This window comes from Mastigoproctus giganteus, chromosome 13 (assembly GCF_048544385.1).
Source record: "Mastigoproctus giganteus isolate SK-2022 chromosome 13, ASM4854438v1, whole genome shotgun sequence".
Lineage (NCBI taxonomy): Eukaryota > Metazoa > Arthropoda > Arachnida > Uropygi > Thelyphonidae > Mastigoproctus > Mastigoproctus giganteus.
The window spans coordinates 129289635-129309628 of NC_143587.1; the positions used below are offsets into that span (position 1 = coordinate 129289635).

A 19994-nucleotide genomic window follows, 5' to 3' on the forward strand; every position below is an offset into this window, starting at 1 on the left:
TTGGACTCGTGATAACATCTGCTGAGGAAGGAACCGGTCCGACAGGTGAAGGCGTGTTTGAAGAGAGAATAGCTGTGGGTTTGCTCGCAGATGCACCACTGGGATTCTCCGTGCACAGTTATCCAAGAAGAAGGGAGAGGAGATGAGACCAGTCATGAATTTGACTGCAGTAACGATTCTCCTTTTATCAGTGAGCCTTGGGATGTCGAGTGTGTTGGCCATAGCGGTGGTTCGGAGCTGGGAAGTTAGGCTGAGTTTGTGGCAAGCCCATTTAAGGAGCCACTAGGAGGAGAACACTGGTTTGGTGGTAGAGGGAGATGCGGATGCCCAGATCTCTGCAGCATACAGAAATGGGGGGTAGACAGTTGTTGAAATGTATCTGACAGTGGTGGATTTGTCTATCACGTGTTGAAGATGCTGCTTGCACAGCCATCTTAGTCTAGCGGCTTTTGTGACAAGCATGTCTACATGTTGGCTGAACAGAAGCTTTGGGTAGAATCTGATCCCTGTGTCAGTGTTATTTTGAACATGCGGGATAGAAGTTTCATTGAGGGCTGGATAGATTTTTGTTGGGTTTTGTTTTAGCGAGAAAAACCATTGTTTCTGATTTCTCTGGATTCATTTGTAGACCAAATTGCTTGAGGTAGGTAAAATTGCGTGTGTTCTGAGGTCGATTTTCTGTTTGCTAGACCAAAAACTCGAGTTTCATGGAGAAAAAACCATGTACCCCTCGCCTCAGACCGACTAACTCAGCCACGTTGTGAAAAAGGCCCATAAAACTTCTTTCAGTCATAGACAGTACTCGAACCAGGATCTTTTCCACTGGGTGTAGGGAGGAAAGCGAACCTACACTCGGTGTGTAGGATCGCTTCCCAGGAGAGCGCGGTTCCGTGTTTGATGAGGTCCTACCCCAACAGGTGAAATATATTCATAATATTCCTCTCAACATGCAGACGAAGCTTTACTCTTGATGTACGTTAAATGGCAAACATTTCCTAAAGGATTTTCCCCATTGTTGCAGAAAATGTTCCTTTAGCCAATTACTATTGTCGTATGATCTCAATAACTGAATGAGCCCTCGCAAGTAGCAGTAATTCTAATCACCATTCTTCCAACTGGGTGGAAAAAGATTAGTCATCAGTGACTTAAAGAACTTGTATGGGCTTTTATCACAATGTGGCTGAATTAGTAGGTCTCAGTAGAGGGTTGCATGGTTTTATCTCCCTGAAACTCAGGTTTTTCATCTATAATGCAGTAAATTGCCGGAAGAATACATAATTACAGACAATATGATGCCTTAACATCTAACCCACATGATGTTTGTTACTAATTTTTGCTAATTGGCAGATCATTACATTTTACTACTATAGTAAAATGGAATGATCTGCCAAATGAATCATTTTAATTAATTGCCGAAGTAGAATACCACGCAGTTAGGAATACAAATGAAAAGAGAGTTTTAATTTTACTTTCATGGACTATAATCAATCGGTAGACAATATTTTCATGGACTTTGACTAACAGCCCAAGTGCTATAAATTGAAAATTTCCTTGTGGCATGGACCCTTCTTTCCACTGGAACTAATTCCAGTTCTACATGAGAGAGAGAGAGAGAGAGAGAGAGAGAGAGAGAGAGAGAGAGAGAGAGAGAGAGAGAGAGAGAGAGAGAGAGAGGCGTCCACTATCAGTTCAGACAATAACAATAAGCATGTGCACCACACTTCTATCTCCTTGAGGCTTGAGCTGCTTCACAGTGGAAAGATATCACCGGTTGCCAGTGCTCATTATTGTGATGTGCGTATAGTTGCATGACATAGAATTTGAGTCACCGTAATTGAAAGTTAGTACTGTATTAATAAAAGTGAATGAGAGACAGGATGATGCAGGTTGATTGTCAAAGAATCGGCAATCATATAAGAGCAGTGAGTAGTTTACACGAAAGTTTTCCGCATCCCTCGCGAAAGTTCTTTAGAAAGCTCTTTCCCCATTAATGAATAAATGAGAAAAAAATTTATCAAATAGATACGCCATATAGGAAAACTCATACAAGGAAGCTGTGATGTTGGCTCGTATATTGGACTTGGACTTCCCTTTAAACACACACACCAAACGGGTGCACACCACACACACGCGCGCGCGCGTCTGTTTAGATATAATTGGACGCAATCTTTAAGTTACCACTTGTAATTACTCTGATGAAGTATTATCATTTCTACTTGGTTATCTCTGGCTTGTGTTGTGAAGGGGTTTTTATATCAGTGGTACTTGCGCATATTTTTGTGCTTTACGAAAAAAAAAAAAAAAAAACAGTTCATCTATTTCTTTAATTTCTGCTTCTTATCAGGTACAATTTATATATATTTCTTTTTAACTGAGAAAACAATTTTAGACGAAGATAAGATTTAATTATGTCAGGTGTTAAATTTAGTCTGATCTAATGAAATATGTCCGGTTTTAACTCTTCTCATAAGTGAATGGTACTGTTGGTGTGGTAGTACATCATTTGGGTTGACGGTTGTTCGCGCCCATGTGATCTAAGTACGGTTAACAATAATAATACAATATATTTTAATCAGTTTATTGAAATAAAATGTCCACCCCTCGAACAGTCCGTTGGACTGGGGGTATGTAGGGAAAGTGAATATATAACGTAGTTACAAATACAATGTTATACAGTTTTGAACATAAAGATACACTGTGCTGCCACTTTATTAGGTACACCTACCTAGTAGCGTGTTGAGCATCCTTTAGCCATCAAAATAGCCTGAATTCGTCTAGGCATGAATTGAACAAGATACTGAAAATGTTGTACAGGAATGGAGTACCATGCAGACATGAGTGTGTCATGCAGTTCCTTGAGATTCGACGAAGGTGTAGGCCTGCAGCGAACAGCTCTTTCCAGCTCATTCCAAATATGTTCAATAGGATTGAGATCCGGAGACCGATCGGCTCACTGCAGCAAAGAAAATTCATTGTCATGTTCCTGGAACCATTCCATAATGATTCGGACTTTGCGCACCGGCGCATTATCCTGCTGGAAGTAACCGTGTGACTGAGGATAAACTGTCAACATGAACGGATGCACTTGGTCAGCAACGATGTTTAGGTTGTTGTTATTTGGTTTTTAGGAGCATTAGCAACTAAGGCCATATTGCTCCGGGGATATGCGGTGGTCATTCCCTGACCTCCCCGCATCCTCCGTATTTGGTGGTCACGGGCTCGAACCCTGGTCTAATCAAGAAGCGTGTGCTTAGCACTGCTGCTCCTGCCCACTTGGCTACGGAGGCGCCCCCGATGTTTAGGTACGATGTGGCATTCAAACGTGAATTTATGGGTATCAATGGACCTAACGTGTGCCAAGAAAATATTCCCCACACCATAACACTGCCCCCACCACCTTGCACAGTAGTCGTCAGACCTGACGGGTCCATGGATTCATGTTGTTTTCGCCAAATTCTGAGCCTTCCATCAACATGATGCACCAGGAACTTCGACTCGTCAGACCAAGCAACTGTTTTCCAATCCTCAAGTCCAGTGCTGGTGTTGCTGTGCCCACAGGAGGTGTGCTCTCTTGTTCTTCATTGATAACAAAAGTACGCGATGTGGCTGTCGGCTGTTGTAGCCCATTCGCGACAAAGTTCGACTAGTGGTCCGTTGCGATATTTTGTTCTGCGCACCAAGATTGTATTCTGACGTGATATGCGACATGGTGGCCCGTCTGTTTGCTTGCACAATTCTAGCAATCCTCCTCTGACCTCTCTCATCAACAAGCGATTTTCTTCCACAGGAGTGCCGTTGAGAGGATGCGCTCTGTTCGCTGCACCATTCTCGATACACCCTTGAAACTGTGGTGAGTGAAAAATTCAGAACTGCCGTTTCCGAGATGCTTTGTCCAGCTCGTCGTGTACCTGTTACCATGCCACGTTCGAAGTCCGTTCGATCACTCCTTTTGCCCATTCTTGCTACGGTTTGTACGCTTAACTGATACTAGAAAGGTTGCTCTGCTGCATTTACATCCACTACTGTGGTCATATGACTTGCAACGTTGTGGGACAAACCATTTGTGTGCACAATAGGGGTGTACCTAATAAAGTGACATCACAGTGTACATATTAATTACGCGATCAGTAAAGGCATGGCACTGACGTTGCCGTCTATGCAATTTGAACAAAATAAACAAGTGAAAATCACCATAATTATCACACACACTGTTTTATTCTCTGGATTGTTTGTTGTATTAAATTACAAAGGGCTCAAAGACGATGTCCTGCATATAAGTCTGCAAGACAGCAAGACAAGCCCATCACCAATAGGGTAAAAATTTATACAGGTCACTGAGAATTTGTTTTCTGTAGAGCTTGTCCGTGGAGAACTACTGGAGATCAATGGATGGGCTGTTAACAATTGCTACGCTATTGGCTCGGAATATTCGGTCGATGAATTTGAAGTCGTTATATTTGAATTGGAGGTGCTGCTTGCTTTTTGTAGATGGTGTATTCGTAAGGCCTGCGGATCAGCAGGGAGAGGTCAGGTGTGTCCATTTGATAGATTGACTAGAATTTATATATTGTTGTCTTAATATGGTTGCCATTTATAATGTTCTTGTTTATACTGCGGCACGATCACCAGGTCAGTGGAGTTTTCAATAAAACAATCAGTACAAACGTTAATCGTATTTAGCAGTCACGGGCTTGAATCCTGGTCCACTCAAAGAGCGTGTGCTACAGCACTCGCGCTCCTTACCACTCGGCTACGATTTCCAAATTGTATTACAGAACATTGTTTCAAAATTATTATTTATAGATGATTGTGCCCGAATATAAGCAGACACTCTTTTTTATAAAAAAACAGTTCAGAAGATGTGTTATTTTTGTTAATCAATTTTTATTGCACAGAATTAGACAATGAAAACAAGAAAAGGTATGATATTTTGTCCTGTCTGTTACAATGTCCCCATTTCATACAGGAAACAGTTTTGTTGCTTCAAGAATAAAGCAACAAACTTAGGCTATAAAAATATTAATTTTTAAGACTACTTACACTGAATAGTAATTTAACTGTTTTTTTTTTTTCATATATATATCATTGTATGGTAAACATGAATTCGGTAATTAGTATTTGATAAACACGTATATATAGGACTATTTATATCCGTAGCCTGTTCGAAATATCAGTTGAAATAATTTGAGGGCTCTTAAAATTTGTGACGGGCTCTGTAATAAAGGTAAGGAAGCAGCTCGTTATTTAAAATGGTATTATTTAAAATTTAATATATGAATCATAAACACATGATAGTTCTTTGCTGTTCTAAGGTATTCAGATTTAGTTCATGTAAATAATTAAAGTAATTTGATCTAAATATTATCTTTTAGAATAATTAATTCATTGTATAATTTATAAAACTGCCCCTTTAAAAGTCAGACTAACCATTAGATTTACCCTATATTACGTCTCGTACCTCCCTATCATAAGTAATAAAGCACGTACACATACCGTGTCTGTGTAGTACATTATTATTTTATTACCGCATCAGACAAAAACGTTCTCTAAGAGCATAAAAGAGAAAACCCCAAACGATGATAAAAATATTAATGTTAAAAACAGTGATAGAGAAATGAAAGCCCAGTTATTTTGCATCCATACAGATTGGGAGGTTGTGTGAATTGCAGGTTGGATGAGTGTTACTCATACAGGTGACTCCACTGTAAGAGTATTGCGCATCCAACTGGCAATTATACGCTTGTGCAACGAATTACTGTAATGTGAAGTTAAACTCTGAGTTTAATTCCATGACAATATGTATACTATACAGTACTTTATTTCCCTTGGCTTAATTTTAAAATAACACTTTTTTTTTTTTGCTGAAATTGTTGAAAAGCCATGGCGATGTAAATATACTTTCCCAAGTGGCACTTAAATCTCAGCGGCTAGGTGATGGACAGACTCCAATGCTTCTGACAGGCACTTCTGACGTTACGTAAACAGTAAATACAGTATTTTTCAGTTTTCTAAAATGCATTTTCCAAATTACTATTTTAAAATAAATGGTTGCTAAATATTGTAATTTTTTTTATGAATTTTTGTAATGTTAATTGTTGTAGTGGGGTTTTTGGCTGGATGAAAAAACCATGTTACCCTCGCCTGAGACCCACTAACTCAGCCACGTTGTGAAAAAGGGCTATAAAAATTCCTCTTGTCATTGACGGGACTCGAACCTAGTTCTTTTCCAGGCAGTATAGGGAGAACGGCGATTCTATCAACTGCGCTTTCCAAGATGGAATTTTTTAATTATATCATTCCCAGTTTGTGCCATTAGAGAAGCAGTTGGATTTTACATTTTTTTTAATAAAAAAATGATCTTCCAGTTATTATATAAGTTGAAGGGCTCAAAGCACAAAACTCAAATGTTTTTATGTAATGATTATGTAATTTTTTTAATGTAATTATGTATTTTTATGTATTTTTATTAATTTTTTTATGTAATTTGATAACAGTGAAAATCTTCACCGTCGTACTGTCGTAAATTATGAGCTTTAATTTCTTGAAAAAAATTAAAGAAAAATTTCTTTAATTTTTTTATTATTTTTTATTGAATCTCAAATTCTATAATTTAAAAAATATATATATATAGAATTTAAAAAAATTATTTTGCTTTTGCGAGAATTTTTTTTTTAATTCACGGGACATTTATTTTTATCTCTTTGTAAGAAAAAGTAAAATGTATTTAAATATATTCTTGTTTTTAATAAAAAAAAAAAAAAAAAAAAAAACAAAAATAGAACATATGGTAACACTTTCTTTCGCCATTTTCCATCAAACTGATACAATCGCTTCTCGCTGTTCTAGGAAATATCTTCATGCAATCGTTTATCCTTAGAACTGGTTCGTTATCTTTTTCCCATAAATCAAATCAACTGTGAAAGTTAAACAAGCCCAGGGCTGAATACTAAGTTCTTGTTAAAGCCATAAATGACATCTGTCGTGATTTTCTCGATGCTTTCTTTCCTTTTTTTATTTTTTTGACTTGACTGTAAGGGATTATGTGTGAGAAATTATCCGCAGATTTCTTAGGAATACAAGTTTTTTTTTTTTTAAGGAAAATTAAAATGAGAAATTATTTTTTCACTTTGATTTTTGAACCATCTGCATAATGATAAATAAATGACTTACATAATATCCGAAAAGAAGAGACTAGCAATAACTACAAAAAGAAAAAAAATGAAACGTGTAAATGGAGACTCGCGAACTCTGTTGACTATCAAAGAATAACACCTAAAATTAATATTTTTTTCATTGCCTAAAGGCAACGATAAGAGTTCCCTCATATAGGACACGTTTTTTTCGATTAGTCTTTAGCGTAAAACTTTCAGACTGAAACTGAAGTGTGTGTGTGTGTGTGTGTGTGTGTGTTAAGCGCCAAAGCAGTTTAGGCTATGAGGGGGTCAGTATGTTATTTATGCAAATTGTGTGCATTCTATGGTTGATTTACCCATTTCGCTGGACGAAAAACTCGAATTTCTGGGAGTAAAAACCAAACTATGCAAGAAGACCGACCTGAGACCGACTAACGCAAGCAGGTTGTGAAAAAAATCTATAAAAATTCCTCGTGTTTTTTAAGGGATTTGAACCAACTTTGGTGTGGAATACAGTGGACATACTCCCACAGCGTGCTACACTGTGGGAGTGAGTTTTAGACTTACTAAAAAAACTTGTTAAAAAACTACAAATACAATTATTTTGTTTATTTTGAAACTTAGGGACTACTAGAAAACACTTTTATTGGCGTTCGTTATAATCCCTTCTTAACTTTAAGGAAACATTAATATTTGAAAAATATTTACTTATTTTCAATTACAATTTTGCGTATAAGTTCGAAGTTTTTTTATTTCTCAAACATGCACATGAATTCATCTGAGAAATGGCAGCCATGCAGAAACTTCTTCAAATATCGAACCTTTCCTCTTAAAAATCATTTGAAGGCAGTTTCACACTTATAGGCTGAATGATTATTATGAGTTGTCATTGTTTTGTTTCTTCACGTATGGGTGATTATCTTGTGGTTTTATGTTTCTTACATGTTGATACAGCTGTAAACTTATGACAAACAGGGCAATTTTATAGACGAATCGTGCTCCCTCAGCAACTGAACAGGACTTTCCTGATCTGCATACTTGTATTCTCCCCTTCCCCCAAGGAATTAGGAAACAGCTTAGTAGTTACCTAATTCCTTTGCGTGTTTGTACAACGGCCAATAAATACTTCCGCCTTCATTCTTATACGTTATTTGGAGAAAATCAATGATTTTCTTTCTAATTTTGTAACCTAGAAAGTCCAAAGACAATGATTCTTCATTCATTTTTATATTTATTTAATATTTTAAATATTTTATGATTAGTACCTCCTGATGATTTCCTTACTGAGTTCACAGTATTTATTTACCATTGTTGAAATGTTAAAAATTATAATCTTCAATCGTTATTCATTGAGTTTTCGATGCAACAAATACTTTTGTCTAATTAGAAAATTAATATAACGAAACTAGCTTATACAATATATAATCAGGAACATTACTTACATGTTAATTTATAAAAGAAAGAACTGTTAGCAGAATTTTAATGGAGATTACGGTATCTAACAGGAACTGTGTACTTTGAAGGTTTGTTGTTGAGGAAAAGATAAAGAGTGTGGTTAAGTTTGTCTGAAATTTTACTCGTAGTAGGTAAATGGACAATTTCTGTAAAATCTTCATTGACAGCAAACGCCGTAGCATCTACTAAATTGGTCAGTAGAACTGGAAATTGGAAAGCACTTTGAGTAATGAACATTAAGTCTTAAAGGAAAATAGGCTTTTATTATTAGGAAAATAGGACTGGAAAAAAACTGAGTTTAGATTGAAAATCAAAAAGTTCCAAGTGATTTATAGTGCTGGCAACGGAGTAAAGAGAGCAAAAGTATTTAGCAGAATGGGGCAAAAAAATTTGAAATAAAAAATATCAAAAAGAGTTGATTACCGATTAGAAAGATTCAATGGACAATATTTCATTGGAGCAACTGAGGTAAAAGTTAGTCGTGGGGAAGAGAGGAAATATGAAATGATGAAATTTTCAGATACACCTTGCATAATAATTCAATAATTCTTCATTCTCTTCCTAGGACACACATACTACTTGGATTCAGTAAACCCGTTACCGTTATACAAATAGTATAACGTTACCCGTTGTACTATTAATCTCAATGATGTCCATTTCCACTTACAGGCAGCCAAGCTCCACTTCAGAAAAAGTGGAGCTTGGCTGCCCAGCAAAAAGAAAAATCAACTCCAATTATTTTTTCTGACAGTTAATTCAACCACTGTTAATATCAGTTGTCCTAATTATTTGCTGTATGAATCCTTTCACTTCAAAGGTGGTACTTGTACATATGCCTGCTCTGATGTACTCTGTCAAAGACAGTAATTTGGAATCGCCTCGTCTTTTATGATTTAAAATGTCTCTGCCACATTCTGTCAAATTCACCTGTTGCCTCTATAATTCATCCAATTATCTAATAACTTTGACTTCCATTCTTTGAAGCTCGACTTTCTCTAGTCCAACTTTCCTAACAGTTAGGTAATTTCCCTTAGCGATTTTAATGTTCACAAGTCCAGCAGGCTTCAGTTTTCTAGCTACACGGACTCAGCTGATCGAGATGCTGAGCCTTTTGCAATTACTAAAAACCATGTGTATTGTTCATTTGCCTACTAGAATACCAGACAGTGCTAAATATACAGTCAGCGCCAACACTTTGATATTTTTCCCGAGGTGACTGGCGTTCCGGGCATCTCGGATCACAACTTGGTGATGGTCTTTTCTCCAATGGAAAAATTATTTAGTGGCCATTCTCAGCCTCGTGTTGTTTGGCATTACAAGGATACAAAATGGGGTGATCTGCGAGAAATCTATTCTACTTTTCCTTGGTAGGATTACTGTTTTAAATCGTCTGATGTCAATGTTTGCTCAGATTGCGTCAATGATATTATTATTCTTCCACCTTAAAATCTCGTCCTTTACCTAAACCTTTATTTTCCAATAACTACGACTGTTCTAGATAAGAATGTTGAATATCTCAATTGGTTTTCATCCAAATCTCCTGGTTCATCTTCTGCCTACACACCAAGCTCGTAAAAATTGTAAAGCAGTTATTAATCAGTCCAAACTAGATTTCAAACACTCTAAGAGTAGAAAACTTGCTTCTTGTCCAAATGGTAGTCGAGCATTCTGGTCTCTTGCCAAAGCTACTGGCCGTACCTTTTGTCCATCTCTACTCCTACCTCTGTCAAAACCAGATGATTATATTGTCACTTCAGACAAAGATAAAGCTGACCGGCCTGCATCCTATTTTCCTTCCAACTCATGCATTGATGATCTTGGTAAACCATCTCCCACCATTTCCAATACCTGCATTCAATGCCAACTATGGTCTTCCGTCAAAAGAATGTCAGAAGGATTCTGAACAATCTCGATACTAAAAAAGCTCCAGGTCCCGATGACATTTCTTAACTTGTTCTCAATACCTGTGCCCCAGAAATTTGTACTCGCCTTTTTTTTCCACTTTCTTATTCACAAGTGTTTTTCCTTCTCCTTGGAAATTGGATTATGTCCAGCCAGTTCAGATAAAGGGTGACAACTCCTTCCATCCAATTATCGTCCCATTGCACTTCTACCCTTTCTAAAGTAATGGAGAAATGAATTAACCGCCAACTCTAAAACTATTTAGAAATCTTCCATCTGATCAATGATTACCAGTATGAATTCCATCAGTGTCGATTCACTGGTTTATGATAATCATGATTCACTGGATAATCTGGCTTATGTTACCCATCAGTGGACAAATTCAATGGAAAAGTTTGGCGAAACTCAAACAGTTGCTCTTGACATTTCAAAGACTTTTGATCATGTTTGGCATAAAGATCTTCTAATTAAGCTTCCATCTTATGGTTTGCCAAAATGTTTTTTGTAATTGGATATTCAGTTTCCTCTCTGACCACTCACTGCGGGTGATGGTAGACAGCTGTCTTCTAACTTCCCACTAATGCTGATGTTTCCCAAGGTTCAGTTCTTTCTGCCACTATTTTACTCTTGTATATTAATCACCTTCTTCCATTGAGTGGAAATCTTATCCATAGTTTTGTTGATGATAGTACATTGTATTCCACCTTCCAGTTTGAAAAACCTTGCCCCGCACAAACTGCTTGAACTTGTCAAACATCTACTACCAATTCCTTAAATTCTGATTTCCAGGTAATTTTATAGTAAGGCAAAGATAACAGTTAATTTCAATCCTTCTAATACTCCGTCCTGTCTTATATCTCGCAAAAAAGATTGTTCTGTTCTTATTCTTATCTTTGATGACACTGAAATTTCCAATCAAGATCAGATATCTCTATTAGGGATCCCTGACTTGTAATCTGTCTTGGCATAAACAACACGAATATTGCATCCTCTGCATCTAAAAAACTAAACTGGGCTTTCCCTTTCGCTCTCGGCGTTGCTTTTTTTTTTTTTTTTTCAAAACAGCTACCTACTCTGTACAAGTCTCAAAATCTGGGGCAGTGCCCATAACAACTCACTCAGGCTATATTAAAAAGAGTGTCATTAGGTTAAATAACGAAGAAACTGTTACGAAGTCTTCCCATTCTCTTTCTCACAGACGTTTTTTTTCTGCTGAGTGGCTTTTCTATAGATGGCCCCCATGGCCCGTGTTCTTTTGAATGGGCTTCTATAATTCACTCTCCCTCTTCCAAACCAGCCAGTACACATAATGCAATGTCAACAAGTATCTTATTTCGTCTTCACAACCTTAAATCCATGCACGGTAGTAAGTACTATAGCTTCTAATACCTTTTGTGGTAGGGTTTTTGCAAAAAAAAAAAAGAAAAGGTATTTTTTACTTAGTGTTTATACCGAATGTCCTACCTATAATAAGCTAGGAGATTGTGGTTGTGAAATACTGTCTCCTATTTCCTGTTTCATAATGGAAGTAAAGACGGTGTAGTATAATTAGTAATTAATATATAGTCTTGTAAAACAAAAAACTGCGCATGCTTTTTCCATCTTCAGGCATATCGTTGCAATGTTGCATATTGTAATTGGCTTCATTTACTGCCTACATCAAAGCTTGCAACAATTGAAAAGCAGTTATTAATCAGTCTAAACTAGATTTTGTAGAGGCTAAGAGTAGAAAACTTGCTTCTTGCCTTAATGGTGGACAAACATTCTGGTCTCTTGCCAAAGCTATTGGCCCCAACTTTTGCCCATCTCTGCTCCCAACTCTGTCAATACTAGATGGTTCTATTGTCACTTCAGCCAAGGTTAAAGCTGACCTGCTAGCATCCCATTTTTATTCCAACTCATGTATTAATGATCTTGGTAAAACACCTTCCACCATTCCCAACACGATCCATTCAATGCCTCCTGTGGCCTTCCGTCAAAAGGCTGTCAGAAAGTTTTTGACGAATCTCGATGCTAAGAAAGCTTCAGGTCCTGATGGTATTTCTCAACTTGTTCTCAAAACCTTTGCTCCTGAATTTACTCCTGTTCTTTGCCGCCTTTTTTTTTTCGCTTTCTTATTCCAAAGATGTTTTTTCTTCTGCTTGGAAATTTGCTGATATCCAGCCAGTTCCTAAAAAGGTTGACAAGTCCCTCTCATCCAATTATCGTCCCATTGTAATTACGTCTACTCTTTCTAAAGTAATGGAGAAATCAATTAACCGCCATCTCTTAAACTACCTAGAAACCTTCCGTCTGATCAACGATCGCCGGTATGGATTCCGTCAGTGTCGATCCACTGGTGATATTCTTGCTTATGTTACCCATTTATTAACAAATTCAAAGGAAAAGTTCGGTGAAGCACAAGCAGTTGCTCTTGACATCTCAAAGGCTTTCGATCGTGTTTGGCGTAAAGGTCTTCTAAAAAGCTTGCATTTTATGGCTTGCCAACTGTTTTTTGTAATTGTAATTCAGTTTTCTCTCTGACCGCTCACTGAGGGTACTTGTAGATGATGCTCTGTCTTTTAACTTCTCCACTAATGCTTGTGTACCAAAGATTCAATTCTTTCCCCCACTCTTTTCCTCTTTTATATTAATGACCTTCCATTGACCGGAAATCATATCCATAGTTTTGCTGATGATAGCACATTGCATTCCACCTACCAGTTTGAGAAACCTCGCCCTGCTGAATCAGCTTCAACTTCTCGAATATCCGCTACCAATTGCTTAAATGCCGATCTCCAGGTAATTCTCCAGTGGGGCAAAGACAGCTTAGTTGATTTCAATCCTTCTAAAACTTAGTCCTGTCTTATATCTCGCAAAAAGGGTTCTTCTGCTCCTATGCTTATCTTTGTTGACACTCCCATTTCTAAGCAAAATGATATATCTCTTTTGAGGATTATCCTGATTTCTAATCTGTCTTGGCACAGGGCACCTCCGTAGCTAGGTTGGAAGGAGCAGCAGTGCGTAGCACACCCTTCTTGATTAGACCGGGGTTCGAGCCCGTCACCACCAAATACGGAGGATGCGGAAAGGTCAAGGGAATGACCACCGCATATCCCGGAGGAATATGGCCTTAGTTGCTAATGCTCCTAAAAACCAAATAACCAACAAACAACTGTCTTGGCACAAGCACATTACAAATATTGCTTCCTCTGCATCTAAAAAACTTGGTTTTCTCTTTTGCTCTCGGCGTTACTTTTCTTCCAAACAGCTGTTCACTCTTTACAAATCGCAAATCTGCTCTACCATGGGATATTGTTTCCACATCTGGGGCAGTGCCCCCAAAACCTCTCTTAGGCTTCTAGTTCCATTCAGGATAAGTCAATTAGGTTAATTAATGACGCATCTCTAACAGTCTCTCCACTCTCTGCCTCATAGACGTTCTGTTTTTGCTGCATGCCTTTTCTACAAATACTTCCATGGGCACTGTTCTTCTCAATTGGCTTCTATAATTCCCGCTCTCTCTTTCAAAACAGTACGAACACGTGCCGCCACCAACCAATATCCATTTACTGTCCAACTTCAAACTCACAGAACCAACTTTTCATCTTCTTCGTTTATTCATTCAACTGCCGTTTTCTGGAATAACCTTCCTTCATACGTATTTCCTGAAAATTAGTCTACAGAAGTTCAAGTCTAATGTCAACAAATATCTTCTTTCGTCTTTTCAACCTCCAACCCAAGCACGGTACTAAGCACTATAGGTTCTAATACCTTTCGTGTTTGGGGTTTTCATAAAAAAAAATATATATATATATCGAGGCAGAGTTAAAACATCACCACAGTGTTAAACGTATTTATACGTACAGAGCCATGTTAAGAATTTGAAGCTCCTATATGAAGATAAGAAAAAGCAATCCCTCCTTCCTTTCCAAATAAAGAAACATCTCAGTCAATGCAAGATTTATTTGGTCTTGGGCGCTGTTTTTATTTTCCAATCTCGCTACGGGTATTGGTATTAGTTGCGTAGGGTGGTTGTTATGTTCGGTTATTATTAGTGGTTAAGGAACTCTGACTAAATTCTACAGGTGATCAGGATGGCCTCTTTCTGGAGTTCCTTGCAGGTGTTCTCAGGGGGGGCCTATTGCCCGTTAGGTTCTTATACAGGGTGATTCACTACTAGTGCGACAAACTTTCAGGTGTAGGGGGCACAAAGACGAATCGGAATCACATAGCATTGCAGGATCCGAAATGCCTTCGTCATGCGGTAGAGGACGTTGAACGGGAGGTCTCGTGAACAGCGATCCCGCTGGAAGTCGGCATTTGCGAACCGGTTCCCGAGGCAGTAGGATGGACGAGTATTCAAACGTTGAACTGGCCGACATGCACCTCGCGTATGGAGCTGCGGACTGTAACGGGCGCGCCGCTCTGCGCTTGTACCAGGAACGTTTCCCGCACAGGCGTGCTCCTCATCATATGATTTTCGCACGTGTGCACAGAAGGTTACGCGAGACTGGTTGTTTCACGAGAGGTACCATGAATCGAGAGCGAACGACGAGGACGCCAGACAATGAGGAGAATGTCCTACGTCTTGCAGAAGGCAATTCGAGTACGAGTACTCGAGCGATAGGCCAACGATTGGGTATTTCCCAATCCACTGTATGAAGGATACTGTCAACAAACCAAATGAGTTCATACCATCTGCAACGCATCCAATCATTGTAGCCTGCGGATTATCCACTCCGGAGGACTTTTGCTACCTGGTTTCTTCAACAGAAACGGTTCGCAAATGCTGACTTCTAGCGGGATCGCTGTTCACGCGACCTCCCGTTCAACGTCCTCTACCGCATGACGAAGGCATTTCGGACCCTGCAATGCTATGTGATTCCGATTCGTCTTTGTGCCCCCTACACCTCCTGCAAGTTTGTCGCACTGGTAGTGAATCACCCTGTATAGGCTCCTTGGCAGCGTGCCTGTGGTTGATACGGTGATCGCGATGGCGGTTACTTGTTCCACATGCCACATCTCCTTGACTTCCTAATCTAAAGTTTGTGTACTTCCTGATCTTTTCCTCCTAGGTGTTCTGAAGGTTGTTAGTGTTTGGCATCGCTATGATGATGAGATAGATAGTCTTTTTATGCTTGTCAGTGAAGGTTATATCATGTTCACTGGCCTATCGGGCGCATTATTATTATTATAAAACTTTTTCTCCTTTTATTCCCCCCCCGGGAGGTACTGGTACCAAGTGTATGGGTGTGGTTGGTATGGGTGTACCAAGTGTATGGATGTGTCAGTTACTATCATTATTACTGTCATTGTTGTTTGAGGAATTCTCTTACTGTCCTACATGTGTTCAGGATCGTGTCTTACTGGAGTTCCATAAATGTTCTCTGGTAGGTCTACTGTTGCTAGAGTCTTATGGAGGTTCCATGGCACCATGCCAGTGATTGACACGATGATCGGGATGGTCATATCTTTGACTTCCTATCTTAGGTCTGAGTGCTTCCTGATTTTTTCTCGTACGTTTACTGCAGGTTGCTAGTGTTGGGCACCGCTATTGTCAATCAGGTAGGTCGCCGTTTCCTTCTGGTCAGTGAGGGTTATGTTTGGTCTGTTGTGCGTGATCGTCTTTTACGTAATGATGGCATGGTCCCAGTATAGTCTGTGAATAGAGGTCTCTAGTAGCCTGAGGCTCGTACTTGTAATACGATAAACTTTCTTTTGATCATCTGCTATTTTTGCGCTAGCTTCTGATGTATTATCATTAGCCACCTGGTCGTGTCTGTGAGTGTACTCCATCTGGGTGATAACCTTGCATTCTGCGATGATGTGCTGATTGTTTCTGGGGGTAGGTGGCACTGTCGACATGTGTCATCTGTTACTCCGGGGTCATTAGCGATGTATGTCCTTTAGTTTCTCGCGTTGATTACCTGTTCTTGGACGGCGAGCATGACTCCTGCGGTTTCGGGGAAGCGCTTTCCTTTGGAAGCCATCTTATCTATGTAGTCTTGATGGGTTCATTGCAGTGTCTGTAATGGAGTGTTGTCTTTGCCCATCTTTGTGTCTTTGTTTCTTCTGTCTCTGTGATTTTGGTCTCCTTGTTGAGGTTGAGTGTCGTTTGTCATTCTTATGGCTTTGTAGATTGGCACTGTGTTTTCGTGGAAGTAATCCCGCAGAATAATCGCCTTCACCTTTTGTTCAGTGAGGTCAAACAATCTCCTCCCTCCTTTACGGGTTATAGTCAATCCCTCGATGGCCTACTTCGGGTGGCGTTGGCGGCTCTTGGTCATCATTATCCTTGTCGATCTCCTCTAGCTCGGTGTTGATCCAATCTACAATTCCGAAGGAATCGTAGATTTTCAAAGCTCTCCATCCTAGGTTTCATCTTGAGTAATTGAATGCGGAATATATATATATATATATATATATATATATATATATATATATATATATATATATATATATATATATATATATTTATTATTATTTTTTAATTAAAAAGTTTCTTTTTCTTCTTAATATTTAAAATTTTTAATTTTCAGGCACACTGCTCAGAGAAATCGCAGGTAATTACAAATGTTTCATAACATTTTACACCTTTCTGACTAGTTAAATAGTTTTAAGTAATGGAGCAACGCTGTTTAATGATACCATTCATTTTCATTCACGCTCCAAAGCGAGGCGAGGATAAAAAAATGTCCTGATTAGATCAATAAATCGCATACAGAAGGTAACAATAAAACAAGAACGAGTCCTTTATTTTATTGTTAGAGGCTTTCCACATAATAAACATACATAAAAAAAGGCTCGATTAACAAACTTATTCCAGAAAATGAGTTTAAAAGCGTATTCATTTTTCTGTTATTCAAATTTCTCCGTAGGCTAGTAAAAAATCTACTTCTCAAGCATGATTTTCTTCATCCCTCCCGTTGTTGGATCTTGTCATTTATTATAGGAAAAGATGTGGTGAGTTTCAGGCTGCTTTAACAGCTTGCATGTAAAAATATGTTTATAAAGTTTGTATTTGGGTAAATAATATGAATAGATAATTAACATTTCCAAATTATTTTGAAATGATAAAGGCAAAACGGAAAAAGAGAGAACAAACTGGGCAAAGAAAACATTTCTGACATCTCAGGCGCGTTCCTCCTGAAGTATGAAATAACATACTTCAGGGTGTTAAAAAATGTCGGTATTGTTCTCCATACGTTTTTACAGAATTTTCAAAGCTAGGTTGCCCTTGAGGTGGCATTTTTGTAAAAGTTCATTTAAAGGGGTTAGAATGACTGCTAGGGTTATCCTTTCGACATGAAATTTAGTACAAAGGTAGCTAAAATATTTTAAATAAGTCCTGAAATCTTTAAAAGGATCAGAGATGTTGTTCAAGATCGTAAGGGGGGGGGTCGAAGGGAGGAGCTATGGAATCGGAATTCGACTTCAGACTTTTTTTTGGCGACTAACAAACCATGCGCTGGGGGAGGACTATGGAATTCGAATTATGCGTGAAACCTTCCCAGAACTAATGAAACATACGCTGAAATTGGTGTCAATCAGAATTTTCTTTCTCTACGAATCCCACTAATTTCCGAAGCTACAAATGATTCATATGAAAGGCATTTGTATATTCGCCTAAAATAAAATGATAAAAATAAATAAATACAGTTTCTTTCATTTTAATTTATTTGAATGGAGGGGTTGAGTGGAATCGGAATCATAACACTTTCTAAGGGGCTCATAAAACATACGCTGAAACTTTGGTAGTGATGTAACTTATCCTCATCAAGTAATGCTTAAACACTCGAAATGTTTCTGACTCGCTTATTGTATTTTAATATCTAGATAACTCCTGATTTTGCTTAAAAATGCTGAATTAGTCCGATTTCAATAAAATTTCTGTTGGTTCAACAAATATTTTTAAAGATCTAAATATGAAATAATTATTTGTGAAATTATAACGCTGTCTTTCTCTAGCAACTAGAACCGGCATTACTGGTTTATATTTGCAAACTAGAAATAAATACATACAAGCAAAAATAAAAATTAGAAAATTATTGAAATATATAAACTTTATTTATTTCAGTATTCTGTTTAATTCAGTATTCAATAATTACAGAAATAAATAAATAAATTTTATTTATTTCTGTAATTTTCAAATTTTAATTTTTAGTTTTTGCCAACGTGCAGGTGGCATTTGGCGTCTTTTCAGCATTACTAGTTGCAGCTTAAAAGCTGCCTGCGGGAAGGGGGGGTTTCTACAGGGTTACTAGTCTTCCTTTAGTGTGGTATAATAGTGTTTTGACATCATTATTGTGAAATCAAAATTTAATTACACCACATTTTCTTTTTAACTTTTAGTGAACCAAATATGAAAATTCACGAGTCTGTTCGCTGGGAGTCAAGTTATTATATACGCATGAACGGACCAATGGACAGGACATAGTATACATATTTTTGTGATTGAACATTTAAGTTGGGCGAATTAATTTACGCTTATTCTTAGATCACACACACACACACACACACACACACACACACACACACACACACACACACACACACACATGCGAGTAATTATTAATAATAATTTTCTTAATTAGTCATTCATATGTTTCCGAAATATATTAAGAAAATAAAACAAGGCTTACCATTTCTTTTTCAGCCCACACATCAATTTTATCGCTAGCAAAATTGAAGTAATGTGGCATCGGGATGGCAATATTCCTTTCAACTTCATAATCATTGAAGCCTACTCTTGAAGGTCCACTGGAGTAGGTCCTCCTTGTAAAGCTCACGCCATCATTATAATTATTATTTTGCGAATCCAGTATGAAGCAAGCTAACGGCGATTGTTTTGAAGATGATTTTCGCATCCTCTTTCCCCCTAGTGACAGGGAGAAAGGGAGTCTTAACTTCACGAATCTTGAAGCCATGATGCGGATATATAGAACCTTACACTCGAGTATATCGCTAATCACAGTGGAACTGGTTTTCTCTAAGAGCAAAGGTTTTACGTCACGCGCGTACGACCTTGTGGTGCAGAATTTTTAATGTTGTTCTATACCCTGTAGAAACCCCCCCTTCCCGCAGGCAGCTTTTTCCCTGTTTTTATGAAGTGTGACTTTTCCGGTCTAATTCAAGCTTATTCTTCGCAAGTCTGAGACAATGTTCGTCAAAGAGGTAAATAGCTCTATTACTGAGTCTACCGCTCTCCACTTTGCAATGACACAATCTAACTAAGCGGGATTTACCAACCATGAAATTTTCTGAAAATTATTTGTTCTCTGTTGCCTGTTTACTTATTCTACCGCAGTTACCAAGAAAGTATACGGGTAATCCCAGATGAAAGTCGTCTTCTTACAGTTTCCAGTAAAGGTCTTACTGCTGTTTTGGAAGAATAAATTAACGGACTTAATTTCCTGTTTTCAGAACTCCAATACTACATTAAATTCAGAACACGCACAAAGTACAAGTTGATGTTTTTTTTATTTTTTCAATTAGTACAGCAAAGATCACTGATGGACAGGG

At 38.0% G+C, this 19994-nt stretch overlaps 1 protein-coding gene across 1 annotated transcript in view; it reads right to left on the reverse strand.

The window, feature by feature from the left end:
- LOC150076435 (acyl-coenzyme A synthetase ACSM3, mitochondrial-like) overlaps positions 1 to 19389 on the reverse strand; it is a 183497-nt gene extending 164108 nt beyond the window's left edge. The window contains exon 1 of the mRNA XM_090388160.1: positions 19115 to 19389. Within this exon, the coding sequence (XP_090244286.1) occupies positions 19115 to 19339 (225 nt within the window). The 5' untranslated portion in view covers positions 19340 to 19389. The remainder of the gene's footprint in view (positions 1 to 19114) is intronic.
- Between the last annotated feature and the right edge of the window lie 605 nt (positions 19390 to 19994).